Source organism: Lithobates pipiens, unplaced genomic scaffold (assembly GCF_037356315.1).
Source record: "Lithobates pipiens isolate NorthernLeopardFrog02 unplaced genomic scaffold, aLitPip1_a1.2 Scaffold_10, whole genome shotgun sequence".
In the NCBI taxonomy this organism is placed as follows: Eukaryota; Metazoa; Chordata; class Amphibia; order Anura; family Ranidae; genus Lithobates; species Lithobates pipiens.
This window is the reverse complement of record NW_027507686.1, coordinates 154,387,258-154,400,308: the sequence shown is the minus strand read 5'-3', so window position 1 is coordinate 154,400,308 and position 13,051 is coordinate 154,387,258. Positions and strand designations below refer to the sequence as shown.

The 13,051-nt window shown below is 37.8% G+C and overlaps 1 protein-coding gene across 4 annotated transcripts in view; it reads left to right on the top strand.

Moving 5' to 3' along the window:
* Positions 1-578: 578 nt before the first annotated feature.
* The window catches only part of TOX3 (TOX high mobility group box family member 3), a 197,784-nt gene continuing 185,311 nt past the window's right edge, over positions 579-13,051 (top strand). For all 4 annotated transcript variants that reach the window (XM_077458467.1, XM_077458461.1, XM_077458458.1 and 1 more), the window contains exon 1: positions 579-1,022. In XM_077458467.1, the coding sequence (XP_077314593.1) occupies positions 924-1,022 (99 nt within the window). In that variant the 5' untranslated portion in view covers positions 579-923. The remainder of the gene's footprint in view (positions 1,023-13,051) is intronic.

Genomic DNA, 13,051 nt, shown 5'->3' with positions numbered 1-13,051 from the left:
GTGATCAGAGCCCAGGCAGGCTGTGTAGAGGAGTGCTGCAGTGAGTATATCATCACCTAGTCAGTGTTGATGTAAGGCAGCACTGGATCACTAGCAGCTCAGCATCCCTCTACCCACAGTGGGTGCCTCTTCCCATCAGCATGGACACACTGTGTACACAGTAGCAGCTGCACTCAGTGGGAGTGGCACGGAGGGGGGGAGGGGGAGGGACCCAGCTCCTGCTTGTCATTGCCTATTACTTATTCATTTCTCCTAGGGAGCCCTGCCAGCAGCAGCTCCAGTCTCTCTCTACCTCTTCAAACTCCACTCTCTCTAACCGTTGGCTGCAAAGACTTTTTTTTTTTTTTTCTGTTTTGTTCTTCAATAAACCCCCCTCCTTCTTTCAAACAAGGCAGAGAGGTCATTGCATACAAACTCCTATCCCCATCTCTGCACAAGCCCTGATTGGTGGAATAAAGTCCTCTGGATCTGTTTTGGAGTTGATGCTTATTTTTGTTGTTGTTGTGGTTTGATCTCTGCTTTTTTTTTTTTTTTGGTCCGGGAGGGGGGTTGGCTTTTTTATTTTTTTTTTTTTTTTTTTTTTTAGCTTTGCTCGGAGCTACTGATCCCAATAAGCAAACGCGTGGCTCCTTTGTGTATAGCAGCTGCTGTTCATCAATGCCAGGGCAAGTCCTGGGCTTCTAGGACTTGCGGCTTTTTCTTTAAAAAATAACAGCCCCGACACCATCCTATCGGACTTGTCCAGCCGGCTGTTCTATGGTGTCGTGATCTCCGCTTTTTATAGCCGAGATCCGTTCTGCAAAAACTTGTCTCCGATTCCGAAACCTCAACCGGCTGAATGCTGACCAATTAGGACCGGGAGCCCCCCAAAAATACCCCCCCCCCAAAAAAAAACTTGAAGACGTCCCTTTGTACAATAAACCATGGATGTAAGGTTTTACCCGGCAGCTGCTGGCAATGCCCTGCCCGGAGAATCACCCAACATGGACTTTTCTCAGTGTTTAGACTACTACACTTACAAGGTGAATATTATATTATGTTTCTTATTTAATCAACACTTTTTGTATTTGTAAGTCTTATTTCTGCTACAACTGTCATATATATATATATATATATATATATATATATATATATATATATATATATATATATATATATATTATATGTGTGTATGTATCCAGTCCATTAGAGCAGGACTTTTCTCAGTGTTCCGATTACTACAAGGTGACTATTTATATTACGTTTCTTGTTTAATCAACACGCTCTTATTGTAAATTTTATTTGCTTTATTTTTCATTTAATCAACAGTTTTGTAAATCCTCATTTCCTGCAGAACTGTCATTTTTTTTTTTTGTATGTGTGTTTACTCAGTCCATCAGAGCAGGGTGCTGATCTCAAGTACTACATGTGTCATCCAGCTTTTTTAATTAAGGAGTATTTACTATTAGTCCCATTATACATCTAATTAGAGAATGTTGTGGTTATTTAAACACTGACTATTGCAGCTTGCTCTGGTTTTCCATTCTGAACTTTTTTTTATGTTTCAGGTTTTTTTTTTTTTTATGTATTTTTTAATGTGTGTGTGTGTGTATGTATTCAGTCCATCAGTGCAGGGTGCTGATCTCAAGTACTACATGTGTCATCCAGCTTTTTTAATTAATGAGTATTTACTATTAGTCCCATTATACATCTAATTAGAGAATGTTGTGGTTATTTAAACACTGACTATTGTATCTTACTCTGGTTTTCCAATCTGAACTTTTTTTATGTTTCAGGTCTTTTTTTTATGTATTTTTTTTTAATGTGTGTGTGTGTGTGTGTATTCAGTCCATCAGAGCAGGGTGCTGATCTTAAATACTTCATGTGTCATCCAGCTTTTTAATTAATGAGTGCTTACTATTAGTCCCATTATACATCTAATTAGAGAATGCTGTTGGGTATTTAAACACTAATTATTGCAGCCTGCTCTGGCTTTCCACTCTGAACTTTTTATGTTTCAGATTTTTTTTTTTTTATTCATTTTTTTTTCTTTCTGTTTTGTGTTTCTTTTTACCTAGTGAGCACCCCTTGATGTCTGCATCTGTGCTTAATCCTTTGTCATACTGTAGCAGTGTTTTGACAACAGAAATATTTGATCTGAATAGATCCACACTGCGTGGAATGATTGACTTGTGTTGTGTCTATAGCTTGCCCCCTTTGCTCTATTGTTGGGAAATAAATTAATGTTTCGCGTTGTAGCCCAATCTTAAAACTGTTTATACCTCTGCCCTGATTGCTTTTCATAACAGATGACAGCTGGTAAAGAGAATCCAGAACACATTCGATCATAAAAGCTTAATGTATTTTTATTGAGGGTGAACTGTGAATTTTAGCCTTTTGTAGTATAGTGTTTTTACTTTTGTGTTATTGTGGGTGCATTATTATGAACACAGTATGTTGTAGTGGAGATCTTCTTTGAGAGCCCCCCCACCACACACACCCCTCTGTACTATGAAGTCTCCTGCATCCCCCTTATCTGAGGTTCTATATTTCACAGTATTGAAACCTAAAAAAGTTGTGACTACACCGACTTCCCACAATCCATCTCTACTACCTTGGACTACTGTTGCTCAGATCACATGATGACCTAGTGTGTTTGCAGCTTTAAAGTAATAAAACAAAACTTCCTGTTAGAGGGTGGCTACATTTATTCTCCATGGTCCCACTGTATGTAGGAACGTTGCCTCCCTCTCACTTCACAAATGGATTTTGAGATGTGTAGAGAAGTACACATGACTGCAACTTCCTGACAAATGGAAGGGGGAAAATGAAAAGTTTGTTACAAGGAGGCACAAAAACACAGTAAAAAAAATAAATATATATAATGAAAAATAGAGTGCAGGCCATTAGGCAGTGGATGTGTATGTATTATTTTTGGAGAATATTTGTTTGTTTTTGTGTGTGTATTTTTTTTTTTTTTTTCGTTGTGGGGCTGCAACTTTTAATCTTTTGCAGTAAAGTGACTTACTTTTGTGGTTCTGTTATTAATACAGTATGTTGTGGTGGAAGTCTTGGTTCAAACCACCTCATTATATATCTTCTGCACTCCCCTTATCTGTAGTTCTGTGTTTCACAGTATGGAACCCTAAAAAAGTTGTGACTTACCCACAATCCCATTCTGCTACTTTGGACTATTGTGGTTCAGGTCACAGGATGACCTAGTGTGTTTGCACCTTAATGACATGTAAAACTGTACAGCCATACCCCACTTTTCAGTACACAATGGGGTTTATTTACTAAAGCTAGAAAGTGCAAAATCAGGCTCACTTCTGCATAGAATCCAATGAGCTTCTAACCCCAGCTTGTTCAATTAAGCTTTGGTAATAAAACCTGGAAGCTCATTGGTTTCTATGCAGAAGTGAGCCTGATTTTGCACTTTCTAGCTTTAGTAAATAAACCCTATTGTGTACTTAAAAGTGGGGTATGCCTATACACAATTTACATGCGCTTTTCCTCCCTCTGGATCTTATTTATAACTTGGAAGTTTTTGAATTTTAATGATTTTGTGTAAGAGAGGCTCTGAGATTAGTGGGTGATATCCAGAAAATAAAGTGCAACATAGAGTGACATTTAAGAGCCGAGATGGCTGCATGCCAATGAGAGCCAAGTTATTAGGCCAAGTTCCAGCGGCCCCAAACATGCTCATATGTACTTTTATTCTTGCAGTTTCATTTTGTAACATGGTTTCAGCTTACTATGATAAATAATGTCTGACCTTAACACAGGTTATTTTCACTTGAGCATCAGATACTAAAACCTATGCTTGACATATTTCTAGTTAATGTAACATTTTAGGGCAGTTGGTTTTTGACGCTGATTTAGTTCATTGACATTTTTAGATAATGAGAAGTCCAAGTTTTGTTTGGGGAGCAGTGTGCAATAGTTGGGCCTATGTGTTAAAACATGTATACAAGTCTTTCTTATAGACAAAGTCCTAGTTTGATTGATTCGCTAAAGGCAAATATACTATTCACTTTGCAAGGGAATTTTCCCTTCACTTAGGGAAGATGATGAAAGTCCGCTTTGCAAAAATTACCCAATTATATGCAAGGAAAATAATACAAAAACCTGTATTTCTACTTGCACATGATTGGATGATGGAAGTCAACAGAGCTTTACTGCATTCACTTAGCTAAGGGAACAGGCTATTTGCCTTTAGTAAAGCAATTCCAATAACAATAGAGTAAACTTTAAAGCTAAAGTAAACTTGTCTATGGAACTTGAAACCCCTTCCCCACATTTTCTAGCAGGTCTTGTAAGCAGGTGTAAAAAGAACACCTTCTAAACACTTTTTTTTTTTTTTGCCAGAATCAGACTTCCTCTGCTAAGTAGTGGCCCCCTGGCCAGATGCCTGAACTAGGAGAGAGCTTGATCCTGCTAAAAGAGTATGTAAAGGGTGGTGTTTTAGCTAGAGATCACTCAAGAAGTAGGCATAGACCGGCTCAGTTGAACACTTAGGTCCACTCTAACATTTCCATTTTGCATGGTGTGTACTCAAGGCAGGTATGGTATTTTTTTACATAGTTAATTGGTCTAGCTTGGACCAATGTAACTTTGCATATATCATGGCTGTGGAATCTCTTTAGAAGCTGGAGATCACTGTAGTAGACACCGCTACTCCCGTTATCCCCACTTGCTTCCAGGTCACCTTGCTTGGTGGCTGTCTTGCTGCATTCTGATCACAGGAGATTGGCCACTTGGCCTAGGCACCATTCAGAGAATGCTTTTCATTTTCTCAATTAATGTATAGCATTCTTTGATGGGGCTGAGGTGGGGAGTATGACATCACCTACCATCCTCTCCATCTTATCCAACCAGAGGATGCAAAGCATTCTCTGAATGGAGACTATGCCAATTGACCATCGTCCTGCAGCACAGTGACTCAGCAAGGGACACAAAAGCAAGTGGAGATCACTTCTAGAGAGATCCCACAGGTATGATAAATTCATATTTACATTGGTCCATTCTGGACCACTGTAACTATATAAAAATGGCATACTGGAAATTCAGCGTTAATCTGTTTTTACAAGGTGAACATTTATATAAAGCATTCTAATAAACTTTTATCATTTGTAAGTACTACCACACACAAAATAAAATGTATAAAAGTAGTGATAAACGTGATAAAAGTAGATTCAATCTTTTGACCATTTACTCTGTTCTACTGAGATTAATAAACTATTTTTTTTTACCTTGAACTTCATATTGGTTATAATATGTATTTGTAACTTTTTATACTTTTTTGAAATTGTGAATTCAAAATACTTATTTATATCGAAGAATTCGTTTTTGTCTTATAGAAAGCCAGTCCCTACTGGGCTTATGCGAGAATCTGAACTTTAAAGTGACACTGAGGCCTCACAGTGTTTATACTTCCTGCATTTGTAATGGTCAGTTGAGCATAGGACATGTTTGCTTTTCAAAAAGTCTGAGCAACACTTCCAACTTTTGTGTTTAATGCACCTTATGCCCTGTACACACAATCGGAAATTCCGCCAGCAAAAGTCCGATGAGAGCTATTGGTCGGAAAATGCGATCGTGTGTATCCTCAGAATTTCTGCCAGCAAAAGATTGAGAGCAGGTTCTCAATTTTTTGGTCGGAAAAAGTTCAGATCAGAAATTATGATCGTCTGTACAAATTCTGCCGCGTAAGATTCCTATGCATGCTCGGAAACAATTTGACACATGCTCGGAAGCATTGAAATTAATTTTCTTGGCTCATTGTAGTGTTGTACGTCACTACGTTCTTGGCGGTCAAAAGTTCAGCAACCTTTTGTGCGACCGTGTGTATGCAAGGTAAACTTGAGCGGAATTCCGTCGGAAAAACCATCCAAGATTTTTCAGACTGAAAATCCGCTTGTTTGTACGGGGCATAACTCTATGCAATCACCCTGAATTTCCAATCAGTGAAATCATGTTGTTCACTTCACATAGTCAACCATTCAGTACTATCTTGGTAGCAACCCTAACTAAAGACATTTGCTTGGAATGCAGGACTTAGGAGCTGTTGGTGTATCAGAATTTAGTGCATTCAGAAGCTTGCATGGAAGGGTGGCTAAAGGGGACCCTACAAGGGAACATAGACACACTATAGACAATAACGGACAACAGAGATATTAAAACAGCTGAATATAAAGACAGGACAGAAAAAACACATGGCAAGCAATAATGTAACTGAGGTAGGCTGCCATAAGTGTTTTTATTTATTTATTTATTTTTTAAAGGTTTTAATAACACATATAAAACTACAATTATTCTAAAGTGATTAGCATTCTGCAAGTTTATTACAGCGGTAGTAAACTGCAAAAAATAAATAAAAAATTGGGCCCCTGCAGGATAATAGCATAATGTGCTAGTATGCATCACCTTTGCAGGCCATCCATTGAGAGTGCAGTACGCATGTGCCGGTGATGCCGCTGCCTGCTGCTATAGTAAATAGCTCCTAAACGTACCTACAGGCAAGCCTGATTTTAGGTTTATCTGTAGGCATAAATAATTACAATGGCTTTACCACCGCTTTAATAAAAATGTTCTATTTATTTTGCTTTATTTAGTTTGTTTGAGCATGACTTTAAGAGCTAAGTGTTTAAATCCCTGTCAACTGCCTGAATTTATGCTGACACATGCTGTCTTCCAGCTACTAAGTAACCATAGTAGTATCAAACACAGAGCAATATAGTTGTTTACATGCTTCTTAACTACAGGATTTTGTTATGCAATACTTTAATCCACAATCAGTAGACAGTGTGTTATCACCATGAGGTCAGAGAGCCGGTGGGGCTGCAGCTGTCAAACTTCAGCTGAACTATTACCTCTAAGCCCTCAGAGCCTGGAATCATCATAAGACAGAATACATTAAGCTAAATCTTTCATAGGGATCCCCTACATAGTTATTAATACTAAATATTAATATATTTGCAAAAGCCCAGGTAGGACAGGTTCTTTTTTTTATTATTCAATTTTTTATTTTTATTTTTTTAATGGTAGAACGGTTTAGAATTTTACAATATAACCTGTTAACGATTCTGTGTCTATTTTGAAGCTTGGGTGGCTACGGTTATGGCTAAACCTAAAAACAAGAGAACAACTTTTGTGGTCCCTTAAAGCAGTGGTCATCAACCATGTCCTCAGGGTCCACTATCAGGCCAGGTTTTATGTATTACTTTGGGGAGATGCAGACTAGAATACTGCAAATGATATTACCTGTGATGTATTTCAGTTATCTTGCAAACCTGGCCTGTTAGTGGGCCATGAGGACAGGGTTGATGACCACTGCCTTAAAGGGTTCCTAAAATGTTAACAGGATCACCTTTGTCATAGCTTCAGCAACAAAGATCCTATCTCTTACTACTGGTAATGGCAAGCTTTTGGTTGCATGGTCTGCTCACAGCTGCCATAGCATATGCTCCATTCAGTTAAAAGTACAAGTACACACCCATGGTGAGGACAAGACCTACCTAGAGTATAATCAGTCTTCTGGATGCACAAGTGAACACTGTGCAGATGTGGAACTGCAACAGAGAATCATGCTAGACTCTGTGGGGTTGATTTACTAAAGACAAATAGACTGTTCAGTTGCCTTTAGTGAATGAGATGGAGCTCTGCTGACTTCTATCATCCTATCACACGCAAGCAAAAATGTTTTTTGTTTTTGTTTTTGTTTTTTACATTTCCCTTGCATATGATTGGTTATTTTTTGCAAAGTGAAATTGCACCACATTCACCAAGCTCTGGGGAAGATTCTTTTAAAAAGTGAACAACCTATTTGCCTTTAGTAAATCAACTCTTGTACAGTGGCTGTAAGCAGCCCAGCTAAAAGCTTAACATTTCCATTTTGTTGTTGGTGTGAAGAAATGTGAGGGCTTGTTTCTGTCTTAATTGAATGTATCTGATTTGATAGAGGTCATTGTTTATCTGTACACACCACTAAGCTTTATTACCAAGGCAGACAAAAAATGAATGGGAAGGAATGCTTGTTTGTGGTTCTTATAGAAGTTTTTTTTTTAAGCAGATTTGCTTAGCTTTGAGAAGAACCCATACAAAAAAAATGCAATATTTCTATGTTCTATTGTGTGTATGGGTATTTAAACCCATGGGAGCCTCAACGTACACCTGTCAAGAGAATACCATGGGGGCCACCATTGCTGGCATGCGCCCAAGAATGTTTGGTGCCTGGTGCAGTGTGACTGATTTTACTGCTTCTGATACCAAGTACAATCTATAGGCCCCAAATAAGTGTGTAGTAGATAAACTGGAGAAAAGTAGGAGTTCATATTTCCTATACTTATTTAATTAGTGACCCAGAAAGTGATAAAAGCAATGCATGTACATAATGGGCAAGCAGTGTTCTTAGGAAAATTCATAACAGGCAGCCCCCATACTTTTCCTAGGTTTTCTTTAAACTATTTTTATGTTTCACTGAAAGGGCTCTTTTCTGAAATTACACTGAGGTTATTTTATGGGGTCAGTTTGTCACTTGAAATGCAAATATTGCTTAGTGAATTTCTTTAAGCTTGAAGCCAACAGCAGAGCCCGTGCACCTGCTGTAGATCAAACATTTCAGTCTCCCTGTAAGAATCAAGTAAATATTTATTAAGTTGTCAGATAATTACATGGTACAATAGTCTATATCTTATAGGTAGATAGTGAAGAAAAATAAAATGCGACAGCTGGGAATGAAAAAGTCTTATATATCATCTTTACAGCTCAAATGTTTTGATTGGTATCATCATCACACTGTTAGCTACTATGCACTAATTGCCGATGTCTTTACTGCTTCATTAAGAACTTCTGTCTCAGAATCACTGTTTAAAACACAATAAATAAGTTAGATAATGTTCATATGCTAATTTTCCATCATAAATGAATTAGAAACTGAATACAAAGTTTTCTATTTTTAAAGCTCACCATATTTAAATCTGAATATTGAATAATTATACACTAAAACTATGATTATTAAATGAAATGTGAGCTGTCTTAGCGAGGAACAATGTAAGAAAAGAGGTTGAGGGTTTTTTTTTAACAACTTCTTCTTCTTTAAGCTCTGCATTGTGTGGTGCTTTGATAATGTTTCACAGCTTGGGCACTAATGTGCTTTTCAGATTCGAAGATGAAGAACTATATGGTCACAGGAATCCTTTGTGTACTTGTTATTGTGATTTAAAATAAAAGGAAAGCTGCTGTGTCAGATGATGATGGTGCCTACAAGGCAGTTATTTGATCCAAGTCAGTGACTTGCAAACAGGAAATGGTCTATCTGTTAATCTAGTTATTATGTATTTGTTCACAGTTTTTTTTACATTTTATAAACCACATATGCATGGCGTATTGAAATGTATAACGAGCAATACATTCCCTGGGTTTGATATCTGTGTACAGGGATGTCTTGGCAGGAATAGCTTCTCTGATTTGTTAAAATCCATTGAGACAGGATAGAACCTAACATTTATTAGTGTAGTGTTTTGACTGTCAAGTGATCAACACAGAAACTCACAACTGATCTGTGATGATTTGATTAAGGTTTTTGCTTAGTACATTATCTTATTAAATTGAAGTCTTTGTGAAGTATCAACCATGTGCATATTTAGATTACCCAGGAAAATCATCTGGATCCTCATAATGATCTTGTGTTCATTGTCTGCCTAAGTCTACAGTGGGTGGTTATTCCCTGTTGGCCAATATAAATTTTACTGGTTGTGCCCTCCTTGTATTTATGGGGCCTGATTTGATAATGTGTGAATTACATACATAGTCAAAACACATTTTTTTAGCTTTGGTTAGAATACAAGAAACATCTGCTTAGGCTGTTAAAACCCTCTGCTTTGCTGTTTTTGTACTGTTGGGGAAATCTTCCTTCATTACCTGTTCCAGTGACCTAACTGGAAGAAGATAGAGCAAATCTCCTAAAGTGAGGGGAATTACAGGTCTCCCTAGAACAGTGGTGGTGAACCTTGGCACCCCAGATGTTTTGGAAATACATTTCCCATGATGCTCATGCACTCTGCAGTGTAGTCGAGCATCATGGCAATTGTAATTCCAAAACTTTTGGGGTGCCAAAGTTCGCTATCACTGCCCTAGAACGTGTGTTCATATTGGAAGGTTTTCCCTTTCTCTCGATCTTGGGACAACTGAAGTGTTTGGAGTTTTCCTTCACTTTATTTTTAGGTGTCAGTGGTCACCAATACAGAGAGGTAAATCTCCCCAATGAGTGTTTGTTTTTCTTAGTGCTGTATAATAAGAGATGATCACTTCATTTTGTCGATCAATTTTAAAATGCGTATTATACATGTAAGAAAGACGTTTATAGTCCTCTGTGTTTATAGATCTTTATCAGTTAACTGACTGTAGTATAAAGAAGTCATCCAACTATAAAATAGTATTTTTACGTTATAAACCTGAAAGATGGAGTAAATAGTTTACTAAATATCCCTAATTTCCAAGGACACTCCAAGGGATAGATTTGTCTGTGGAGATGTCCTTTTAATTTTAAACTATCACTAAATTCAATTTTTTTATTTTTATTTTTTTGTTCTGGATAGAGGGGAGAGAAATTGGAACACCTGTCAGTTTTCATTGCTGTATATGTCCCCGTTAGAAAGAGATTCACATTTTCTATTTGTCCTCTTATTTTACCATGATCATTGAAAGTGAACGTAAAAGAAAATCCCAAATTTTGGGTTGACAGGAGAACCGTAATATTTTCCAATGGGGGCACTGGTGCTGGTGACACCCTGGGATTCCCTCACTTTGTAGGGATTACCTCTTATTTCCTGTTTTGGATATGGGACAGGAAGTGAAGGTAAATCTCCCCAGTGGGACACACTCTTATAACCCCTTACAACATGCCCCACAAAGCATCCTACACTCAGTGTGCCCTGTATGGAACTTCTAAATTACATTTTCCTGTATTCTCTTCAGTATCATTCAGGCTTTATATGTACTTGTGTATGCCCTAACATGCATCCATCATATACAGTATGTGTGGTCATTCGTCCTGAATGACAGCCGGAAGCACACAGTGTAAAAAAATTCACCTGCCAGTGCACCACCGAGCAGCTATGCAAATTCAATATACCTTGTGGAGCACTAAAGCTAGGATAAACGGCCATGTGTAAAAGCCTTATGCCACGTACACATGATCGGAATTCTCTTCGGAAAAAGTTCTGATGGTTTTCCTGACGAAATTCTGACGGAATTCAGCTCAAGCTGTCTTGCCTACACACGGTCACATCAAATTCCGATTGTTTATAACGCGGTGACATACAACATGTACGACGGGACTAGAAAAAGGAAGTTCAATAGGCAGTAGCCAATAGCTTCTGTCTCGTAGTTGAATCTGCGTATGCGTGATTTTTGGCGTGTCGGAATTGCATACACATGATCGGAATTACCGATAGAAAGTTTTTACGTCTGGAAAATTGAGAACGTGCTATCCATTTTTGGCTGGCGGAAATTCGGACAGCTAAATTCCGATGGAGCATACACGTGGTCGCATTTTCCGATGAAAAGCTCTCATCTGTCTTTTTCTGGCCGGAATTCCGATCGTGTGTACGCGGCATTAAGAGTTTTTCTTGGGAATCTATAGGTTGTCTACCTTTTAAGAACATAAAGCATTCAAAGTAATGATCTATGTTCCTTTTTAAGTCAATATACTTTCTGTGGACCAACGTTTTAGTGCATGATAATTTAGGCAACCATAATGAACACATGGAAGGTTTTACACTTTCAAAATTGCTAAATGTCTTATGAGTTTTTGTTTTTTTTGCATTTAAAGATTAACTGCCAGACATTCAAATGCAACTGATCAATCTCTGCTTAAGCAACAAAAAGATAGCAACTTAAAACGAAAAGTGCATTTGTACAAAAATTGTTAACCGCTCCCCTGCCAGTTGTAAAGCAGCTGCTAAGGAGGTGTTGTGAGCAGACATTTAAAAATATCCCCCTGTTTACTGTTGGTGCTTGTGCACAATTCCTCTATTCCCACTGACATTAGACAGTGGAGATTGTAGGCTAAAATCACAGAGCAAATCAGAGTGGCTCTGTACCCTTTGCTGTGATAACAACAAATCCGTTCTCGCAAATGTAAACAGTACTACAGTTTTACATTTTGAGAACCTGCCTCTTCCTCTCACAACAGAGGAAAAAATCATGAATCCAGTCTTGTTGAAAGCTAACAGAGGTTGCGGCAGAGTAAAAGCTTCATTTATTTATTTGTTTTTAATGATCTTTCCCCAGCTTAGCCACAAAACCAAGAAGTGCGACCCTCAACCCATATGCCCTGACATAAACATACACTGATAAGCGGTCTGATAATACATGTGTTTAGTAAGATCTTTGAAAAGCAGGAGCTTTTGACATCCAGAATGTCAAACCATCCTCAGATGCCTATAGCCAGGTTTATTCTTGATTTGTAGAGTGATTGTGTAACTAATTGCTGTTATGATCAAAGCTAATAGCCTATTGTTAGAACTGCAAGCAACAACACACATACCAGGCAACAGGTTGATCACAAATCCCACATTTAATGAGATTAAGGTCAACTTCTGTCATCATAACCCATAAGCATGCTAAAAACAAGTAACAGATTTTAATTGTACAGAGTAACATTTCATTCTCTTGATCCATTTCTAAATCTGACATTTGTCAAAGGTTAGCGCTGGTATTTAGACATTTTATTATATAGAACTGATTTGAAATTCTGTGATATGTTTAGTGTGCTAAGGAATGAGTATAACAAATGTTTTATCACTTATTAAAGTGGTTGTAAACCCTCACCTTGTAAAACAACCCATTCAGTTTAAAATAGAAATGAAAGGCAAAGCATTTGTGTATAGATATAAAAAACATTATATAAACTTTTTTTCTTTTTTATAAGTGATTACATACCCTTTGTTCCCAGCCGCATAAGGCTGCTTTCACACCGTGCCATCAGCGGTAAAGCGCTGCTATTTTTAGTGGCGCATTGCCATCATTTTTGCAGAGGTTTTTGGTTGCTAGCGGAGTGCTTTTAACC